We start from the raw sequence: 23,261 nt of genomic DNA, 5'->3' as shown, positions 1-23,261 counted from the left end.
CTTATAAATCCTCACCTCATTGTCTCACTGTAGTCTTTACTAATCTCTGTGCTCTGGACAGCATCTGCTGGGATGACTGTGTGTTTTCCATGTTAGTGCTGCTCATGTTATAATGTCTCCGTGGAAAAACACATGACATGAATAAGAAGTAAGCCGCTCCACTGACTCAGACTGCTCTGGAAAAAGATGCCAAGCATAACTTTCAAGAGGCTTTAGACAATATTTGACGTATTTTTGTCTTAAGCTTTGCATCATGGATATTTTTCTCATCTTACCAAGAATTAAATTTTCCCCCCTCTCAACTCTAAAAATAAGCCTGAGCTTACAGGAAAATAGATTAGAGATGTATACTCTTTTGTAACATATGTGTCAAATAAGCATGCATTGGATTGTGAAGTAGAGGAGAGGTCATGGGTAAATACTTGCAGTATTGTCAATCCTGCAGCTGTGTAGCTGGGAGAGAAAAAGTGAGCGCACAGCTGCAGACTGAGGCCTCAGCTTCTCAAATTGCTTCTGCCTCAGTTTCCTGCCCTCTATACCGACCAGGCCAAACCAGGCCCTTATTAGACCCACCCCCACCTTAATAATCCATGATGTCACCTCAACATCACTTTTTTGTTTTTCTTGATTTTTTTTCATGCTGGTGCCACCCCCATTGTTTGTTAAATATCAACAGGTGTTGGAGCGGAGGAGGAGGAGAAGTGAATCCGTTCGGCTAAGGTTCCTCGGTTCCTGTCCGTCTATCTGTCCATCTACTGTTATCGCCACATCTGCTTCAGTTTTGACTTCCCCTGGTTTGTTTGTCCATCTGTATTTGTGTTTCTTCCCCCTCCTTTTCCTCTGTCCCCCCTTTCAGTGAAGGGAGGCTGAGGAATGATCAGTCAGGCTTTGATGCCGCTGGCCCCTGCCCTGGCTTTCCACAGCACATGAGCCCAGGCAATTATGAAAGAGCTCCTAGCCGACTGCTATTACTCTGTAATGCTCCTGTCTGGAGCAGGAGGAAGAGGAGAAGAAGAATGAAGAATAGGAGACGGAGAAGAAGGAGAAGAAGGAAGAGCAACATTTGTTTTGATATCGTCTCCCACACAAGATTATATTACCGTACATTTGACACAGAAGGTCCATGAATTTCAAATATTCAAATTAGAGGAGGAGGAAATTCATCCCAGCCTGTAACAACTTGATTGGCAGCTCTCCCACTCAATCACTATTCCTGGACTGAGAGAAAAAAGGGAAAAAAAGCATATTATGGACGTCTGGATGCTGCTGCACACATGTGGCAAACAGGAAGTATGGGTATGGGGGGAGAGCAGGAAAGATGATGGCCTCTTTTTCCCCGGCAATAATTAGACAAGGGGAAGTCAGAAATCATCATCCCAAAAGATCCATACTTCCCGTCTTCCCAGAATATAGAACGGGTGCTTTTTAAAATAAATATTCAGTATGCGTGGAAACAGTCCACAGAGTCCACAGCTGGTTAAAGCCTGCCATTCAATGTATATAATGATCTGTCTGTGCACCAGCCATGACAAATAAATCATGTGGATCATCTCTTTGGTTAGGGACAATTATGCTCTGCACTGACAAAGTGATGGCATCTGCCAGGAATAATGCACAGAGGGACAGCAAGAGTACAGGCTAAACCAGTGGAAGAACAATATTTATATTGAAATACCATTTAATTTTGTGGAAGGTAAAGAGAAAATAAGGGCTCAAGGTAGTTTTACCATGAATCTACCCTGTGTGACTGATTAAAGGGTGCTGTATTGGAACATTATTAGTTTATGCTGTCAATATAAAAAGAAAGGTTTTGGCTATTCCATCTAAAAGTCAGACTTTTCTCCTTCAAATTGAAATGAATTTTGAACAATGGGTGGAGAATAATCTTGGCACATTTCAGGAAAATAAATCACTGGAAAATAAATTTAAATCTCGTCCTGCTTCCAGAACTGAAAAAGAGTTGCAGCTGTAAGAGCTGGCAGCACCAGGGATGTTGTCTAGAGAGTAGAATAAGTAAGTAATAATTGCTTGTTCAGCATTTAATGAAAATAAAATACTTTTCTTTTCTCAGTGAAGCTTGGTAGGTATCGCAAAGTTGTCATATTATACAAAATATTATCTTTCTTTGCACTGTATGAGTTTTATTTCCATCATTTGAATAATGGTAATAACTTGTCTAATCCACGATATAAGATTTCTGCTTCTGCAATTTTCCGACATAGAAAGCTGCTCATCTGCTTCCCAACTTGACTTCTGATTCCTAGTCAGCTAGTGAGTGTCCTCTTATCATCCCATCTGTGTGCCTCTGCTTCAGCTAAAGTAAACTGTGGCAACTTGAGGATGCATTTGATTTGTTGAATCTCCCACTGAAGGGGCTTGTTCTTTCACCTAAGACCATCACTCTCTTTGTGACTACAGCTGACCTCGGTCAACTCAAACCAGTTTGGCAACATGTTGGGTGAAGACAATGGGTGTGAGGAGGGAGATTACTCTTACGATATTGATTAAAAACGCCCCAAAAGTTAAAATATTAAACCACAACCATCAGAATATGAATCTTTCCAATAATCAGATCTTCTATACGCATGTTTAGTAAATGGCTCTGCGCTTGTGCTGTGTTGGTCGTCAAAGTGCATGGCCAATGGCTTAATCCCATTACATTTTCAAAATCAATTCCAAAAGTGCACACACATTCTAGAAACAAAAGAAAAGCTGTTCTTAAGACTGCAGATCATTCAGCCACCCCCGCCCAGCCCAGCTCTATCACACTCCGTCTCACACCTGCTGTGTGCTGTGAGAGGATGGAACAACTGGAGGCATGGACGGTGTGTGTGTGTGTGTTTGGAAGAGAGCACAACTGGGCATGCAAACTCTTGTATGAATGTGTGTGTTTATGTGTGTATGGTCCTGTAAGAATGCATCGGTGCTTGTGGCACAAGGCATGGCCTCGGCTCGATTTAACTCTCCGCTGAATGCCACTGTGACGCCAGTCAGACTTTGTGTGGCTGCATACCTCCACTTTAGAAGATATGGAAAAAATCTGTGGACCAGTAAGGCTTGGAGATTATATGGCTCCTCTCAGCGCTGGCCTCAACAATGCCTTAAATCCAACGGTGCCATGTCACTGTAATTTGGGGCTTTTGGGAAAAAAGTGAATCTCCATATCACCCCACCATCATTGGTCATTGGTCTGACACTCTTGATGGGACTGCTCATGAGCATGTGTGTGTGCCATAGCAAGAGCTTGTGTGTGCGTGTGCACGTTAAAGAGACGGGAGGCATGAGAGTGAGGATTATGTGTAGAAATAGAAATGGATCGACTGAAACACAACATTGGCTTGATTTTTTAATTGCCTCTCGGCTGCAATGAATGGCCAGTGCAGCTGTCTGCATGAACAGCTGCTTGTCTAAAAAGATTGGACAGAACAAACTCTGGGAGGGAGGAAAGAACAATGGAGGATGAATCATATGCAGCCTATGAGGTATTTTGCAATTTCACAACTTTGAAAAATGCATGCAGGATTAAGAATCACTTTTATTGGAAATTCACATCTGTTCCGAGGCGCATTTCCCAGGGAGCTTGCAAAGATGCATTTTCTATGCTGTCTGGGCAAGACAGAAACAGTATGGTGTATTACTGCATAAAGTAAACTAAAACAGACAATGTTTTTTCCTTGTTTCAGTTTTGTTAATGTGGAATTATAGTTTATAAGTTGCAATTTACAACTGTGGAAGAACCAGGGGGTCTGAAAGATTTGATGCAGCAGTCTGTATGGATTTCCTGCAGAATATTTGTCAGACATGAATTAAGTACTGTTGTTTTGCTCTCTCTTTCCCTCAGCCCCGAGGCCTTGTGGCAGACTACTCCACATCTATAAATCACCAGGAACGCATGCTTATATCCCGGAGCGAGCACGCTGAGTCAGTCTGGCAAGGTTAATCACATTCACATCTCCTCGGCCTGTTTGCAGCAGCCAACTGATAACCAAACACACATTACAGGGCAAGATCCCTCTTGTTTGTGAATTCTGCTCATATCGTGCTTTAACAGTGACGCCACATAAAAGAGCTGGCTGAAGGTAAAGATGCGGAGCCATAGTGCTTTGGTGGTTGTTACCAAGCATAAACAGCATTTAAACAACACAAAAAAAGCCAAAACACATGAAGAATTGGGGAGAAAGACAGATAGCGTTGGGGTGGGGCTGGGGTAGCAGTAGATGAGGATCGACCATAATAACAGACAGAGGTCTCATTCACGTTGCACACATGCCCAGCTTACACCAGGGCCAATGGTCGGCTGCACTCATATCCTTCTGTCTCTGTGTTTGATGGACTTTCAGAAAATATGGGAAGCTTTCCAAGTGTGACACATGGTTTCTAGCCCGTGAATATCTATGAATATAAGTAGCATAAGTGCAGTGGAAGTGTGGGTGTGTTTGTAAGTGTCTCCGAATATGCACTCATGTGATCATGCTTCAATCTTTTTTCCATTCAATGCTGCTTTTCTTTTTTCTCTTCACAGAAGTGCCCTACCCAGATATGTGGAAATTAGGCCACATTGCTCACTACCATCCTACTCTAATCAAAGTGCCGATTCTTGAAACAGACAGCTGTTGTCATGTGCCTCGATTCCAATGGCTATCTGTCCCTGTAACGTTAGCTGCCCGACTTCTTAGTTGGCCAGCTGAAGTTGTAGGGGGAACTGCTTCTTCCAATTCAAACTCCTGTTAGAGCAGTGCTTCAATTCACAATACAGCATATACCACAAACACACTGACCCAAGGTAAGTTTCTTTTTTTTCTCCTCCTCCCTGGCATTTACAACATCCTCAGATTCATACATGCCTGAAGATGCTAATCAAGAGTTCACAAAGATAAAATATTGTTAATAGAAACACTATTGGACTGGTTTTGAATGCTTTTTTTTGCCCCGGAATAGGATTGTCTTAAGAGCTAACAGGCATTGTAATTCACTAACATACTGGAGTGTCACTGACAGGAACTTATCAACACAAACGCAGCATGGATTGTTTAAAATTCGTCTTCTATAGAGTGTGACATGCAAGATCCAATATAACCATACATGGACTGGCTTTCTTTAAAGTAAATGTGAATGTGAGAAACATCTGCTTAAAAGCAAAGGGGGTGAAAAACAGCCATATCAGTTTCACAGTGCTTCATGAGGACTTTTCTCCACCTAACAGATCTACACATAGCAGTGTACACTCTTGCCATGTTCCTCCATGTTTCACTGCCTTAAACCAACTCAGGCAGGAGGGAACATTCTCCGAATGCCTTCTTGGCAAAAAATTTGGTAGATTAGAATGGCTACATTTAAACACTCATGAGTTATTGTCTTTCCATCTATTCCTGGTTCAGGGCAGTTGTCTGGGTAGGCCAGAGCAGAAACAATACCAACTGTTGCTGACTAACTGAAGGACACACTTTATCAGAAATGGATCATCTGCATTATGCAGATTAAGTCGTGAGCCGACTTAACCAACTAAACCAACTTTTAAGACAGCAGGACTTTAAAACCCATAATTTTTTCTTATGTCATAAAGGTCTGTTCAAATCTAATGAAAATGAAGGACAGAGTAAAAATCTTCCCTTAAACATTAACCACCTGTTTAAGATGCATTTATCCATAAGGGTAAATGAGTAAAAAGTGATGATCTTGGTGATACCATGAGATGATCATAGGTCTTGGAGAGCTTACGCATGCTATCAAACACTGTCAAATTAAAACATCCCACACAAGCATCTGGCTAGCAATCTTTTAAGGAGATCTGATTGAGTTGTTCTTTCTTGATAAATAAAATTAACAAAATAAAATCTGAAATAGAATAAAGTATGTTTTCTGCACCTCACAAAAATGCTTTCATACCTATGCAAACATTGAAAGTAGAAATATGATGAGATGAAAATAATGAGCATTTATTCTTGAGCGGGTAGGTGCAGAGGTGTTACTAACATTTCAGTTGTTGTAGGTCATAACAATGCAATTTGTTGCCGGTTTCAATAATGCATCATGGCTTGGGTGACTTGAAGCTTGGCGGTGTCATCATGAAAAGAGAAAGACGAGGCATGTTCAAACAAAGTTATGCATTGGAATCAGCTTCACAGGCTGATACATTTAACTGTTTTTGCTGCTTGATTTAACTGTTTGAAAAAACTTGGCCACGAAAAGAAAATATTGGAGAATTGAGGGAGAAGTTTAAGAATGGGGAGAGGTTTAACCCTCAAAACACACACACACAAACACAGTGGAAGGGTTTAGGTCAGAGGTCAGATGGCCCCAAACTCTCTCCCTTTAGGCTGAGGACATCAGAAGTCCCTCTGTGTACTGCTCTCCATTTATTTTACCCATCATCCCTCATCAGGCCGGGGTGACCCCACGACCCTGGGGCTAGGGTTACCTGTCAGTTGACTGTCTATTCATGAGTGCTGGGCTTGATGCTTTGTCAACATTTGTTCTGTGAGAAAGGAGGGAGGAAGTTGAGAAGAGTTTGGTTCAGTGTGGTGAAGAACCAAAGTAACAAACAGAATAGGCAGAGTGAGTTCAAAAGTTCATTTTATATTGAAATCAATGAATAAAAATATATTTTCCTTTGTTTTCACACATTGATTTCAGGTAGTGACTTTATAAACAGATACAATGCATGTGTGATCATTCCTGTTTACTCAGAGGCAAAGATCCAAAGAACAGTAAACAGACGCCTGCATGGAGACCTATTGAGGGATAGCTACAAAAACACTCCAAAAGCTCCCCCTGTGTGTGCTGTCAGCTATCAATCAGGGTGCCGTAAGTGTGATCCTTGAGTGGAGATGCTATCAGCCCTGCCCCATATACACTCACACCACAGTTTCCCTTATCTCCGCTGAGATAACAGATCCCCTCTAACAGCGAGAGGCCTGAAACAGACACACTCACTTTCTGCATCTCTCTCCATCTCTGTCTCAGCTGTGCTATAGGCCACTTCATTTCGGGACAGAGGCCCTCAGAAAAAAAAACAACAAAAAAACCCAGTCAATTTGCTCTGGTTCCTGTTTAAAATTCAATAAGTGTGTCTCTTATATTGCAACCGTGTGGTGCAAGCGGAGGCCACAGAGGGCGTGTGCTCCTTCTGATTCCAATCTCTGATGTTATCAGCCTCTAGAAGAAACATGATACATGTCTCAGTTGACAAATCTAGATGGGCATGAAATTTAACAAAAATCAGAAGCATGAAACATAAACCATTTCCTGCAACTGTACTTTTTATTGTTTTGTAAACATCTAGAAAAAAAACTAAATTGTTTAAGGTTTAAAGGCCCTGTTAATAGGCAAAGCGAACAGATGGTTAAGCAGCGTTGTATTTACAGGTTAAAAAAAGTGCAGCACAGATGCATAATTTATGTGTATCAGATTAGATTTGAATTGATTTGAATTTTCCAGTTCCATGTGTCTTTAAAGGCTTTACCAGCAGGTTACAGAAGAGCATATATGTTGACCATGTTGCGGTGTAGATATGTGAGTTCACTGCAGTTATTTTTTCTTTGGTTTGAGGACAGCGAGCTGAGGAGATGGTCCTGGACTGGCCCTGTTTTCGGGCTTCTACCAGACCGCAGCACATTGGGCCTAATAACAAAAACAAGCATCCCGGTGTGGAGCTGGTCCCACAGTGTGAGGACCTTAACGAGGAACATGTGGAGCTGCCCAGACACACAGTCAGAGGAAACCCAATCCCTCACTCCCCCTTTTCCTCCCCCTTCTTTCTCCCTTCCCCCCATACTCCCATTCTTCCTTCCTCACTCTCTTTCGCTTCACTCTCCGCGTTTTCTGCCGCTATGTCTGAAGCTTTTTATTAAGTAGCACTGCTTTTAGGTCCTCTGTTCTTGTATGTGTCTCTGTCAGATTTTCTTAATGTTTGTTCTAAACTCAAAAATCTTTGACCATACAAACTGCCTCTTTAGGCTTTTTACCCCCCTATTGTACCAGAACAAGTGACCCACTGTCAGCAGGAGAAATATACCGGCCTTGTTTTTACCTGATATATGTACTTGTAGTTGACCCACTCTCTCCAACTTGCTTGAGCGTTGAGCTGTTATATACATATTGCTGGGTCATGCAATGCAATACGCTCATAAGGAAATGTGGGAAGAAAGAAGTCTTTCTCCGCCCATCATGCCTGACAGGCGGTCTCGGAGTTTCTTTCATGTGCTGAATTCATCCTTACCGTCCACCTGGATCAATTAACTGTTTGCTTCAGTGGTCATCAGTCCCGCAGTGTGGAACCTCAGCGCATTTATTAGACAGCAGATCACTGAGAAAAACTATGGCTTTGATAGTGTTGTTGTCTTTTATTGGTATGTAACATACATTAGGTATGCAGATGGATTATTTCTGTGACCACTACTAAAACTTAGCATTTTCTCATTTTCAGCTGAATTGAAGTAAACAATGTGTTTTCTCCCGCAGGAAATGCCATCACTTGCTCCAGAAGAAAAACACTGTGACAGGTGAGACATGTCCTACAGGAATTTCATTTTAATTTGCTGCACAGTATATCCACGGCATCAACAGATATACTCTTACACTGCGTCACTGCCTCGTGTCACGGGGAATACGACGTGTAACCTGTTTAAAATGCCCATAATACACAACCATAAAGCAGATCAAGCAAAAATTAGCTGAACAAACAGAGTAAGTAAACTTGGCACACTGGATCCAGTATGACAGGGGCCCTTCTGGCAGCTCAGAACAATCCAAACGTTCCACTTGGGTTGAGCTGTCTTCGTTTCCCCGTCCACTATATATATCAGCCCCACATCAACGTGGGCCTGTGAAGACCTTTCACAAGACTGACAGGCCACCTGAATCACACAATTGTGTGGCCGGAGGAGCCTGCATGTGTATAGAAAAACCAGTGATCCAATAACTGTCTGGGTTCACTTCTCTCTCATAAAGTCAGGAGGGAGGCACAGAGGGAGACCCACAGCTACAAGCCAAATGTTCCAGCTGCACCAAAACAAAGCTTTATCTTTTAATTTAATTCTCGGAAGTACGCTTACTTTTTGACTGTTGATTTCCTTAATTCCAATATTTTATCATGTAATTGGTTGGTGCATTAAAATTCTTTATTTGCATGGCACAAAAACCACAGAGTGTATCTGGGGCGAAGGCTGAAAGCTGGTGTGTCTACGTGCCTTGCAGATGGTCCAGCCTCACAGCAGCTGTGCAAATGAAAGACGGAGTGTCGTTGAAGGAGTGAGAGAGAGATGGAAAGTTGGCCACAAAAGGAAAATAGTAACATGCAAGTTGCTAACTGAAAATGTAATGGAAAAATGAATAGCACACTGAGATTTGCTGAGAGAAAATCATCGAGTCAGGGTGTTTTCTCTGACTTTTCTCAAGTGACAAAAACAGACCCTTTGACCCTAACCCTCATTGTAATGGAGAAAATGCCATGTCATATAGGCTAAAGCTATATTTCTCTTTAGCGTCAGTCATTCCTCTTCAGTCAGTAATTTCAGGATAGTGTGCCTGTGATGCATTTATCAGGCTCTATATTTAAAATATTCACTAGACAGACTAAACAAAATGTAATATGTTAGTTTGCACACACAATTGTTAATCAAACTTTGTTATTTAAGCTGTAAGTCTGGAGTAAGAAAACAACAGGTGGGAGAAACCTGCCTGATGCTGAAAACACACAAACATTTGTCCTCAGGAGGAGGGGGAGTCAAACAAGACAGTTGCCCCCTGGTGCTTTGAGTTTAAATTTCTACTAGTCTGTTTCAGTGCATGAGAAAAGTTGTATTACTTGTCACTTCTGAATGGACCCAAGTTTTACCATTAGCATGGACACATTGTAGGCCTATATCTACAAATAGTAAGCAGTTGTAACACTATTATAACCACAGCGCCCTGTGATTTTTCAATTGTAATCAGGGCAATTATAATTTCACACCGCCCCCTCTGTTGTTGAAGGCGCTTTTCCACTGTCCTCATCCCCAGTAATTGTCACTACATGTAAATATCAAGTGGTTAGTGAATAATTAGTCTTTCATTGGCCAGCAATCACCTCTGGGCCCCGTCTACACTTTAGACCCCTCCCTCGTAGAGCCGCCCTGAAGACAGGGGCCCCTTTTGAATGACAGCGCTTGGGAAGGAAGACGAAATTTTGTCTGATTTCCCGCAGCCACAGTGTCGATGAGAAGCAGTCGAGGAACTCCATTCTAACTGAATGGATTGGTATGGGGAGAAGCGGACCACAAATCACGGCTAAGCGGCAGCTTTGGGACTGTGTAACGTTGATGATGGTTTTACTTTCGCTGCTGTTTCGACCAGGTAAGTGGTGCTTTTTCCCAATCCGTGCTCCTCCACTCCTCTCCTGCATGCAAGATGTGTCCCGCTCTCCCCGGAATGGAGGTGGAGATGAAAAAAGTTAACTTTTCCCTGGCGTCGTGTGGCTGAACTCAAACTCTTTAACGACTTTAAACGTTTCTCTCATAAATTAACGTTACACACACACACGCTTAGCTAAGAGTGTTTCTGGTGTTTGAAGAAGGAGAAAAGTCGCCTTTTTTCAAAGTATCCCATCCACTGCGGGGACAAAATAATGCCCTGTTGCTGTGGAGTAACGTTATCCCAGCCCCTCCAGCCTGCACTGCAACACTTGCATCGCTGCTAGCCGAGCAGCACGAGTTAACTCACTTTACGGAGTTGTTTTCGGGCACATTTCAAGCGATGCTCGCGTAAAACAACGCCACCAAACTATTTGTCACCAACCGTGTAACAGTTATCGCGTTTTTTCTAAAGACAAGTACTGCTGCTGTTATAAGGTTTTACCAAGTTGTGAGAAGTTACGGCATAGCCCCCAGTTAGCATAGCTCACTAGCATCTGGTGTCCAGCACCCGCAGTCAGACCAAAAGAAAACCAGGGAGCTTGTTTTTTTAAATCAGAAAATACCGCTAATCGGACAACAAACGGTCACCATTGTTATTCAAGACAGGATTTAACTTTAACTCCTAGTTTCGAGCAGGTGGCGAAGCTACGCGAGGCTTGGTATTTTCCACTATTCATGCTTCATTTATTAACTTTGTTAGCTGCCATGCATGGGGGTCCAACTTTTTGGCCTCTGAACGTGTTGCTCGCTCCTCTACCGCAGCCACACGTCAGAAACCACTGTGACAAACTCAGGAGCGTGTTTTGTTCTGATTATGAAGTTGATTTATGTCATATTTCACATCTTAAGGCGTTTTCTCGATCTTGTGTTTATGGCAAATTGAGACCGTCGGGACCCACATTTTGAGTTGATTGTTTTATGAAGCAGATTTGTTTTCAACTGATGGCGATGTTTAGATAAACTTCAACATGTGTCAACTCTGTTGGGGGATCGGTAAAACTATTCTCAAAACTGTAAACAGCAAAAGTCTCCTGGCAATGTAGACATTAATAATACCCAATAATTAAACCAGCATTATTTTTATATGGATATTTTAGTTTTAGATGTTCAAAATCACAGGCATTTAAGATTTCCAGGTGACAGAATATAACATAATATGAATATAGAATATAATGTTTTTTATTTAGACATGAACACTGCAAATTAAATCTTGATACAATTTTGTGTAAAGATGATAAACAATAATATTGAATTATTGTCCAGCACCTGTGCTAACTGGATGTAGCACCTAAATGCCTTTTAAAAAGTTGTCAAAATATGCAAACATAGTTGCTGAAATGCATTTAGACATTTCAATGTAGGTTATTTATTAAATATGTCATTAAAATATACCATTGTCCAGCTGTACAGTAATGTTTTGATAAATTTAAGTTTACTTAATCTAAATATCTGTTTTTTTAAAAAAAAATAGTTTATCCAACATTTAAAACCATCTATTCTGTTGGTGAAAAGGTTGAGTATTTAACTCCTGTTAGTCTGCAGCCTAAAGACCAGGCCCATGCCATTAAAAAGTAGCGTCTTCATCTCCAGCTCTAACTAAAATATGTTAATCTTTAATATACTAATATAAATACTGCTTGTGTGGTCATTTTGCTTTTTCCTTTTCTGTTCTCATATATCCCACATGGTCCTCACGCTTGTTGGTAGCCTACGAAGTGCTGAAGCGTAAAGACCCTTTAGGGAGATGCATAGTTGTTGATGGCTGTGCAGGCAGTGATTGTCAAAAAGTGTCAATCACAGTGGACTTGGGTGACCTCGCAGCGAGACAGGAGAGGCCTGTTGGAATTCAGAGGAGGGATGCAGAATGTCTCTTAACTTGACCTCTCACACTCTCTCAGTTTTTATCAGTGCTCGTGTGGAAGTGCAGCGGCTGTGATATGCATTAATCACCTGTCATGCCCCGTCAGACGTATGTGAACGGGAAGAATATTCATGTGCACTGGTGCGAAATCTCCGTGCTTATCTTGTTGTCTTTCTCCAGGCTGTGGGGAGATTAGATGGAGCTTTTGGGGAGTAAACGGAAGATTATTCTGTTGCAATAGAGGAGCAGTCTGTTGCAACTGATCTCGGTTTTGCAGTAAAAGTGACGTACGTGTTGTGGATGGTGGAGTTAATATCCCATTCAGCATCTGAGACACCCCACCCAAAAGTAACACAGCGCTGACATGAACTTGATGAACATCCACACTTTTGCTTCCTACAGAAATAGTTGGTTATTTGTTTTCCTTGGTAATAAACATCCCACTTGTGAGTCATAAGCCCTTCAGGAAGCCCTGAATTTTGGCGATACCTCCTATATATCACATGCTGTGCTTCCAGTTTGAACCCTGAGTTTCTGAACAAGTGTGACACTTTTTGATATTCCTCTTGTGATCCCCTTCGAGTCAGCTGCTCCATACACTGAGTCCTGCCGCGCTGTGTAGCGTAGCTTTATGCACTTCACTTACCTCAGCAACAGCCAAACCACATTCAACACCCTCAGGCAAACTAACACAGGTTGGTTTCCTCCTACAGCGAGGTTACATGCTATTTCTGTGAGGGCTAGTTAGGGGAAATAAGTTTTGACTGACTCCAGGGCACAGTGTGGGATCATGGCCTCGTGAGCTCATGCATTTGGGTTTTAATGGCTCTCCTGATTGAGCTAAACTTGATAGTGGAAAAGTTTTGACTCTGTAGCCTTGTGTGCTGTGCTGAGGTAATGTATCTGTAAATGTCAGATGGATTTTAAGATTTTTTTGGGGAGTAAACTATATTTTTTGTTCAGATTGGTAAATCTATTCAGCATCATTTTTGCAGAGAGGGAGGTTACTGATGAAGTAGAGAAGCAAACATTTCCACAATAAGTGTGATGCATTAATGACATTGCAGTACAAAATGCTGATGGTCATTGTTTTTGTCTTCCAGCTCACTGTCAGCAGTGTCGGATCCAGCGCTGCAATGCAGAGTATGTGGCTTCTACCTCACCCTCTAGTGGTCTGCAGGAGGACGTGGCTATGGATGTGGACTACTGCATCGCCTTGCGGGCCTATGCTCTGTGCACACGGCGGCAGGCACGCAGCTGTAGGGGTGACCTGGTCTACCACTCGGCCGTCTTCCGCATTAAGGAGTTATTCTCTCTGCATAACTGCTCCAGCGATGGGCCCACCTCTTCCGCTAAGGTACCCAGTACATTTCGCCCGGCCGTATCAGAGCTGTGCGACTACGAGAACCGGGTCCTGATGTCGGGCTCGCCAGGTCAGCAGAAGAAATACGCCCACTGTGGATTATTCGGAGACCCGCACCTTCGGACTTTCCGGGACGAGTTTCAGACCTGCAAGGTGGAAGGGGCGTGGCCTCTGATTGACAACCGCTTCCTGTCTGTGCAGGTGACCAACGTGCCTGTCGTCCTAGGCTCTAGCGCCACAGCAACCAGCAAGGTAAGGATGGTTTTAGAGTAGATTGCATCGATGAGTCGGGTGACAGGAAATTAATCGACAACTATTTTGATAGTCGACGTTTTCCAAACCATCCAAATAGCAACTTTTCTCTGGTTTCTGATTCCAAAATGTGAAGGTTTGATAATATTCTTTTTCACATGTGACAGCAAATTAAAAATCTTTAACTTTTGGACTGTTGGTCAGAAAAAAACAAGCAAAGTGAGCTCTGAGCTCTGAGAAATTTACATTTAAAAAAAATATTTTATAGACAAAATAATTAATCAAGTAAAATTGTCAAAATAATTGACAGACTAATTAATCATTAGTTTCAGCCCTGCTGTAAAGCAGTGGTCCCCGACATTTTTGACCCCTTAAAATGAAGTAGTGTGTACTGGCTACCTCTCACATTTTGCATATGTCTTTTGATTTTCTTTTCTTACATTGTTTCATTTGAACATAGTTTAGAGGCCTGAGTAGGTAAATCCATTCAAGATTTCACAAGAAAAAAATCTGGAAATAATCAACCAAATCACAGCTCCTCAGATCTATTTTGCGACTCCCTGGGGGGGAGCATTGCTTTTCTCACGACAACCACATACGTCCATATTAGAAATGAACTCTCTGATTATAGCAAGTCTGAAACAAATGGCCTATATCAGCAGACTGTTTTTGAGTGCTGGCTTGCTAGCTCAAGTATTGCCATAAAGTATCAAACATGTGAAGTTAATCGTCATTCCACGGTGCCTCTCGAGCCTCCAGCATTCCTCTTGTCTTGGAGCTCCTTCAGATCTATGAGGGGAAAAGAGAGAGGAGGGGAGTCCTTCAGTGGTGTTGAATCACAGACATGCTTGAGCGCTCTACCTTTAACACATGGGTGGTCATATGGTAGTGATTAACGCTCACTCAAACATTTTCTTCCACCGCCACAATCTGGAATGTTTTTTCACCCCTCTGGTCAAATAATTAACTGGGTGCTTTTTGTGTAAATATGGAATAATGTGGAAAAATAAAGGAATAATTGGACGGCAAAAAGGGCTTTTGATTCTGTTAATGAAGTAGGCTGATTTTGCATCAGAGTTTTCTGAATAAACCCTTATCAAAGGCAATTGCAATGTGTTCTGGGTGCACAGACTAATGCAAACCTGTAGTGTGGGTATGTCTGTGCCAGCACCCGCATGCCCCTATTCATGCTTTTGGAGTTGTTTTCAACTGCCAGACTTAAGACAGGAAATCATCCATGAAATACATCCATCATACAGTATCCCTGTAAGTGTAAACCTAACCACAGCCACTGCTCTATCAAGATACTTTGAAGAAACAGAGGTTAGGCCCCAATTTTCAAAGCTCAGCTGGAATACAATCAGTCATTGAGCAAGCACTAGCAGTGCCAGCATAGGAGGAGTGTTGGAAGATACATGGAGATTTGAGGCTGTTATGAAAGTGTGTTATTTGAGCCAAAATTCAGGGAAGACTAGAGGAGTTATTCTTTTTAGTGCGAGTAATTTTGTTTTATATAAGAAAGGAGAGGTGCCAGTGAAGTGATTGTATTTGTGGTTTATTTGAGCAGTTATCTCTTTGGGTGATAACAATACAGCAGATTATTGACAACGATCCAAACATTTTGTCATAATCATGAATTGGCATTAGGGAGGAAATACTGTCACTGTGTAAAAAGGCTGGTGTGGACCATCAACACCCTCCAGCAGTTTCCTGCTGCCACCATGTGGTGTGATCTGGTACTGCTCTTATTTAAGATTAATTTGGGCCTTGAAGTTTATTTACCAGTTGTAAGGAAGAATATTCAAACTATGACATAAAATAACATTTAGTATTGTATAATGCTGAGATATTATATATAAATACTGATCTTACATTTTCCCCTCATTTCAGATCACAGTGATCTTTAAATCCTACCACGGCTGCACAGATCAGAAGGTGTACCAGGCTACCACAGAAGATCTGCCATTGGCCTTTCAGGATGGGACTCGCAGTGGCGGTGAGAGCAGCAGCCTGACGATCGTAGAGCGCGGTGGCTCTGGAGTGGGCCGGCAGGTGAAGATACAGGCACGTTACATCGGCACTTCCATCATTGTGCGGCGTGTGGGCAGCTACCTGACCTTTGCCATCCGCATGCCAGAAGACACCCTGGATTTTTCGGAGGACAATGGCGGCCTGCAGCTCTGCCTGCACGGCTGCCCACGTAACGAGCTCATTAAAGAGCACACGCTGGGCCGTCAGAACCAGCAGCCCCGCCTTCAGGGCACCAACACAGAGCTGGGTCCTCTGCGGCCTCCTCACCAGGTCTATACGGTGGAGCGAGCCACGGCCAAGTGTAGAGAGACTCTGCAGGTGGAGGACGTGTACTTTCAGTCCTGTGTGTTTGATTTGCTGACCACAGGAGACCCTGAGTTCTCTATGGCAGCCTACGGCGCTCTGGAGGATTTAAAGGCGCTGCCGCCCAGTAAACTGAAGCAGAATTCCCCGAGGACTCCTCGCGTTTTCAACCAAGGGGTGACGCACACGTCGACTGCAGCAGCAGCCAACAGCTGCCTGCTCTCACTCCTACTCCTCCTTCTGCTGCTTTTGTGAAATAAAAATGAATATAAATGATTTTTAAAAAGAAAAACATGGAGACAAACATAATGTGGAAGCATTACCTGCTTGAGGAAAGAGTGACTAGAGCTCAGACGTATGAATTTGTAAGTTGTTGTTTTTTTTGGAGGGGGGGGCTGAATGTTGCGATTTTTTTCTTTTTTTGTAATTGAAGGATTTCACTATCATGAAGATGGCTTACCATTACTGTGGATTCATACACAAGTCACATAATTTGAAGAAAAACATACAACCATGTAGTTTGGGGTCAACATGTTGACCACTTTTAATTGGTCTCAAGGTTAAACTCATAATTGTGTGTGCCACCATCAAGGCAGCTGAACAATAATTTGTTTTTTTCATTTGTAAATATTTTGTTTTTACTGAGAAAATGCACAACATCCAAACACACCACCATGTATGAATATCCGTATAACTCCATGTATGTAAGCTGTTTTTATGCAATGTGGCTTCTAGGACCTGTATAGTCCAGGAATATCAATAGCACTTAACGGTTTTAACAACAAGTTTTGTGTATTTAAGTGTTATTTCTTTGTCTTTTTCAACTGCTATTTCAGAAATCGCCATGCTAAATACACAGGATCCAACAACTCTATGTAAAAACTACCTATTCAATAATGTGTCAGAGTGATATTTTAACAGTTCTCCCAGTTCCCATCTTCTGTGAAACACTCCCTCTTCAAGCTGTTTGTCTTCCAGTTTTAAAGGTAAAAAACAAACAAACAAATCTTTATATAATAATATATTAAAAGAGTGTATATATGTGTTTTATATTGTGTACATTTGCCTGTGTATAGATGTTTACTTTTAACTGTAATATGTTTTACATTTGTTGTGTTTAGTAGGTTATTTTGAGACATTGTAACAAGAGTAAACTAATATGTGTTGTGCTATATCTGTAAGTTTCTGTATTAAAGTGTTGGACACTCCAGAACAAGGCTGGCTTATCCTTTTTTTTTTTTTTTTTTCTTTCTTTCTCTTATACTGGTATCTTGTACAGAGAACAGACGTTCATTCCATCACATCACTGCATTGCATAGCATTAATATGGAAACACATTTACTGTTTCTGGGTCAAGACACTATTCAATGCTGCTTTTCCATTTCTAACTGTGCTTGTAATACTGCTTCTGTCCTGCTGGGGTCCTCAGTCCACAAGGCCCGACAGCTCATAGTATAAAGACAATTTTGACAAGCTGGCTGTGTAGCTGTAGGGATCCACAGTATGTTCTCAGTCCCCTGTGCAAATGTTACCTCTGAGTGCTGAGCTGGCTGCTGGCTTTGCTTTTGTCTGCCAGAGCGCTGCATGGCTCCAAATAGGATTTAGTCCGTGGTTAACACCAGGTTAGAGTCAACACACACACACATGCTGCTGATATTTGCACTATATGTGAACAATGAGTGCTACGATTAGAAAGAGGGATGTGATCAGGTTTTATCGCCATCAAGAATGCAATTAAGAAAGCTCCTGCACACTTCTTATGAAGCCATTAAGAATTAATGCTCTATAATTATAGCTGTAGATTTCATGTAATCTTGTATTAAGTTAAAGGTATCTCGGTCCTTACATTTCTCTGGTTGACAGCATGTTTCATCACACATGCAATCATACTTAATCTCTCCATGTCCCATTTCTTCAAATAAAGACAACACCGCAGTGATCTGCGTGGTTGGGAAGGAGCTGGCCAACGAAACATGTTACCATTTTCTCCCATTATATGTGAAGCACATTCCTGGTTTAAATCAAGTCTTCCTTGAGTGACTTCATCACCTCATTCATAATATTAGGGGGACACTAAAGAGATGGGGGAGGTGATTTGGTGGTAAAAAATCTTGTCTTGGTGACACAGTTAGTGGTGGAAAGTACACATGCTCAAGTGCTTTATTTAAGTACACTTTCGGTGTACTTGTACTTTCCATTTCATGCTACTTTTTACTTTTACTCCACTGCATTTCAGGCAAATATGGCAAATATGTTTTTACTCTACAACATTTATTTCAAATATAATTACTTTTCAGATTATGATTTTCCATTAAAAAATGTAAGATGCGCTTATAAAATACAATACATTTTTAAAAATTTAATCAGGGGTTCCCAAACATTGTGACTCCTTTCAAAGCAGCAGTGTTCAGTTGGGGACCCTGTCATGTTCAACATCATCAATGTGTAAAAAGAAAACATGTAGCAGAACTTTTCTTCGTTCCTCTCCCCATTAACCATCTCATGACCCCTTTGATTGATCTTGTGAACCTTTGGAGGGACCCAACCCCTATGTTGGGAACCACCGGACTAAACTAGTTGCATGTAGAGTTAAAACTTGTTCCACCTCAAGCAGCTACAAAAGTAAACTACTGCTTTCACATCGATACATCAGTATGAACAATCTAATACTGTCATATATATCAAGCGACATTTTATCTTTTGATACTTGGCAATTTAAATGCGGGACTTGTATTTGTAATAGCATATTTTTACATTGTTGAATTGGTCCTATTACGTAAATAAATGATTTGAAAACATCTTCCACCCCTGGGTTCACCATATTATCTTTTATCTAACTACAGGACTCTTAATTGTTAAGTTGTAAAGTGAGCTGGTGACATGTAAGCTGTGTTTGTGTGTTGTTGCTTTGTAATTTTAAACATAGATTAAAAACATAAAATAAAAAGCTGCAGGCCTTGTCTTGATTGATGTCATCTGTTGAGATGCAGCCACTTGACAGCACTGTCAGGCAGCACCAGCCTTATATAATCACCCTGTGTGTGTGTGTGTGTGTGTGTGTGTGTGTGAGTGTGAGTGTGAGTGTGAGAGAGAGATTCTTGACAACTTCTGAACATCAACAATTTGGGAGCTCCTTTTTTGAGGGTTAAAAAAATGTAGATTGACAGTGAAAACTTCTACTGGAAATGAAAAATATGTAAAATCTTCCAGAGTCAACCCCTGATAGACTGAAGAGGAGTCCCGTCCTTGTATTAGCAGGGAGGATGTAGGTTTGCAGGAAACTGCTCAAGCCTGTATAGACTGCTCGTCCACCCTCTTCGAGCCATCCTGTCTTGACTTTCTCCCGTAAACAAGGACAATTACCAAGCTAATGAGTGGAGAAAAAAAATGATTAAGTGATTGATACTCTCAATGGGGAAATTAATTTGATATTAATAGAGCACTTGGCAAGATAAATAGATAGTGGTGTGTGAGTCCTCTCCTTGATTGATACTGGATAGATTGATGGCTGTTTAACGCAAGATGTTCCTTAAACTTAAATGAGGTGGCCTTGATGAGGGGAGACCACGAGTTGAAGTGTTCACAGAATTATGGGGCTTACAATAACTTTGATATTGACATTTAAGGTGCCATACTACCTCAAGTTAGAGAGGGTAATAGAGGCCTCAGATGCATGTTACATGATAATAACAGATCTAGTAGAGGATGGTTAGTGATTCTAGCATGTGTGGATCTTACATGAGCATCAAATCTTTAGCTGTTGAGACTTTTGATTTATTCATTCTAAACGATGCATGGTGATGTTGGTCAGCCATAGTTGTAAACTAATTCAGCCACTCTCGTGAGAGCCCGTTTGCCTGCCGTTTCACAAGTGGCCCCGTAAACGACTGTCTCCCATCGTTCCTGCAGTTCCCGGTGACTCGTAAGACCCTCTAACCTTCTCTCGCCGAGGCATTCTGCTTAATGATGCACTCAGAGTCTGATTGTTGCACTGAGCAGAAGACGTCCAACATACACGTACATTAACACCCTGTTACATGGGTCACTGCTGCAGAACAGAGGGAGACGTTACTAATTTCTCAGTGAGTGTGTGTGTGTGTGTGTGTGTGTGTGTGTGTGTGTGTGTGTTTTTAGACTGCTCTAGTCGCAGCGATTACACAGCTATCTCGTTCCGCAGGCTCTCTCATACCTGACCAACTCAATCTTTCTGTGTCTCCTCAATAATCAGAGTGACAGCGAGCAACTAGACATATCTCACCCACTGGCTTACGGCAGAATGGGTATTGACCTACATATCAAATCATACGCTCCTGGCGTGTGTGATAGAGATTCGGAGGTGGGAGGGTGGGGGGTAAAAAAATAACACTGTATGATTGGCAGTCCTACTTTAGTAAACAGGTTGCATGCACCGGGTTTGGACCTCGTCATATGTTTTCTCTGTTATAGGTAAAACACCACGTCTACGGAAAACATGGCCTGCAAATCCTACAAGCCAGGAGTTCCTGCCATTTCAGCAGCACTCTCTCTGCTACTGTAACAGTAGAGAACAGCTGAGAACACCTGGTTGTCTGAGTGTGTATTTTTATTAACGAGCCTGTGTCACCAAACTTTTAACAAATGGCCCTCCGGCACCCTGACGCCCCGAAAAACCCAGCTCGGAAATTAAGCATCTGCATCATAAATCTTAGAAAGTTACAATAATTTGCAATTCACTCCCTCATCAAAGGCAATATTACCCTAATTTATTATCTCCCTGCACGAGGGGCGCGCAAAGGCCGTGGAGATAAGAGTTTATCAGGAGGGGGATTGATTTTCATTAACTGATTGTAATAAAGATGAACTGCCTGCCGTGCACACTGACCAAGAGCCACACTTTATTGTAATTGGGACAATTTATTTCATGAGCCAGTGGCTCTACTTTTTTTTGTGTTTTTTTCATTTTTTATTCTTTTTTTCCTTCATATCTGTCTCTGCCAGTGGTAGAAAGTAACTAAGTACGTTTACTCAAATACTATACTTAAGGTAATTGTACTTCAGTATTTCCATTTTGTGGTACTTTATACTTTTACTCCACTATTTCAGAGGGAAATACAGTATTTTCTACTCCACTACATTTGTCGGACAGCTGTAGTTACTTTCCAAATTAAGATCTGACATAAAAAAACCCACACATGATCAGCAGTACCCATTCTATAGGTTGAGATTAAACCAGCTGCCCCATTGTCACGTCTCAAGATGTCTGAGTTGTTGATGGAACTTTTCCCCTCTAAACCTTTCAGACAGTTTCGTTTAAATAACTGTTCAAAACCCAAAGAGATCAAATGATCCAACATTTGACTAAAAATTAGAGAGAAGTCCAAAGTAGTAATAGAAATGTGTGTAGCAGAACTTCATTTTTTCTTCTTCTCTGAGATTTATTTTGTGGCTCTTTGAGTTGGCCTGACCACTTGCTTGGGAACCAATGGACTAGACTAGCTATCTCATCAGTATGCCTATTCTAAAAATTTTATATAATAATATATTATTCGCAGAACAAGTATGTTTTAATATTTGATACTTCTTCCACCACTAGTTGCTGCTGTTCAAAATGTGAATGTAGTGTCTCAGCTGTACCGCTTGTGATGTTGCACTGACTTTTGATGTATGAAGTTGATGATTGAAAGGTGTATGTGGACATTCAACTGCCGGCAGATGTTGCATCTTATTTTGGCTTATAGCAACAAAGCAATGCTGTAGCTACTGTATGGAAACTTGACTGATACCCGATGCCTTCCTTATTTCAATTTACTGCTTCCTGCTTGTCAAAATAATAATGTTATTTGTTCCCGTCTTTTGCTTCCATACCCCCCACCCCCTGATGTTTATGAGCCAGTGTTTGGTTTTTGAATTCTGTTCCCTGACACATATTTCAGTTGTAGTGTGTCTCCCTGCAACAGAGCAGTGTCAGGTGACCTGCTAACTTGGAAAGCCTCCAGTCTCCACAATGACAGATAGTCCAAACCATCCTACATACTGCACCGCTGAGTTTCCACATCAGTCTGAAATTGGTACATTTCTTCTTCTGAGGCTTCCAGCGTTTTGTGATGAATTCCAAAGCAGACTCCTGCCTAGTGTGAGAGCAACAGAAATGGCCTCATATGAAAAATAAAATGTTTAAAAAAGTTCAAGCTGTGGATGTGCAGCAGGAACCCGGTTATCCTTTAAAGGGCACCATTATCAGTTGCATTGCTTAAAATGGATTAGGCATCAGTGACAGACTCCAGGTGTGGAAAGGTGAGTTGTACGAGGCTGCAACACCTACACTTGCAATTGTCCAAGGTCCTTGAGATGCGGAGGGGAGTAAATACTTGTGCAACAACTCCCTCTCTCTTTGCACTGGGGTTGAGCACCCCATTCAACATAACTGTGAGAAACAAAATGTCCAGTTTGAATTTTTATTGTAAAATTGGAAAAAAAGGAGAGAAAGAGAGAAAAGCCCCAATAAGCATTTTCTTTTGATACATATCTTTATCTTACCATAATCATTAAATAAAAGAAAATAAAAGAGGCTAAATAAATAAATAATAAAATAAATAAATAAATAAATAGATAAATAAATAAATAAACATCAAGTTACATACTTGACCCAATAATCAATTATAAAATTATTAAATCATCAATCATTAATATGAAGTAATCTAAGCAGCAAGTATTAAGAAATTTCAACAGGGGAAAAATGTTTGGTTTCTCAGGCTAATACAGAACACATAGTTTTTTTAAAAGTTTTTTTTATAAAAAGATACTGCTTTCCCTGTCAGTTAATCCATGCTGTACTGACGCTGCCACAGAAACAGGTGGCACTCTCCTTTGGAAAAAAAAAAGAAGAAAGGAAAACAACACAACCTGCTTTTTCTCCTCCAGGTTTAAAGAATAGTACTGAGATTCCTCTTTTTGCGCCCTGTATGTCAGTACAGTCTTCTTCACAGACTCCATACTGCTGTTCATATGTTTTTGTATGCTTTGTGCTAAGAAACCAGAAAGTTAACATCTTCATAAAGCGACCCCCCCAACCCCTCCCCCC

General features: G+C 41.4%; 2 protein-coding genes across 8 annotated transcripts in view; one reads left to right on the top strand and one right to left on the bottom strand.

The window, feature by feature from the left end:
• The window catches only part of pip5k1ca (phosphatidylinositol-4-phosphate 5-kinase, type I, gamma a), a 127,955-nt gene that overhangs the window by 92,795 nt on the left and 11,899 nt on the right, over window positions 1-23,261 (bottom strand). The window lies entirely within an intron of this gene.
• On the top strand, window positions 10,071-17,417 carry rgmd (RGM domain family, member D). The gene is made up of 3 exons (XM_046048746.1): window positions 10,071-10,332; window positions 13,356-13,867; window positions 15,758-17,417. The coding sequence occupies exons 1-3, from the start codon at window positions 10,239-10,241 to the stop codon at window positions 16,454-16,456; spliced, it is 1,305 nt and encodes a 434-aa protein (XP_045904702.1). The 5' UTR covers window positions 10,071-10,238; the 3' UTR covers window positions 16,457-17,417.

Source organism: Micropterus dolomieu, linkage group LG05 (genome assembly GCF_021292245.1).
Source record: "Micropterus dolomieu isolate WLL.071019.BEF.003 ecotype Adirondacks linkage group LG05, ASM2129224v1, whole genome shotgun sequence".
Lineage (NCBI taxonomy): Eukaryota > Metazoa > Chordata > Actinopteri > Centrarchiformes > Centrarchidae > Micropterus > Micropterus dolomieu.
Note: the sequence above shows the minus strand (reverse complement) of the source record. Positions and strands in the feature narration are given on the sequence as shown.

Coding starts and splice junctions, on each gene's coding strand:
- rgmd (XM_046048746.1), top strand. CDS start 10,239: ATGGGGAGAAGCGGACCACAAATCACGGCTAAGCGGCAGCTTTGGGAC. Junction 10,333..13,355: donor TTCGCTGCTGTTTCGACCAG/GTAAGTGGTGCT, acceptor TTTGTCTTCCAG/CTCACTGTCAGCAGTGTCGG. Junction 13,868..15,757: donor GCGCCACAGCAACCAGCAAG/GTAAGGATGGTT, acceptor CCCTCATTTCAG/ATCACAGTGATCTTTAAATC.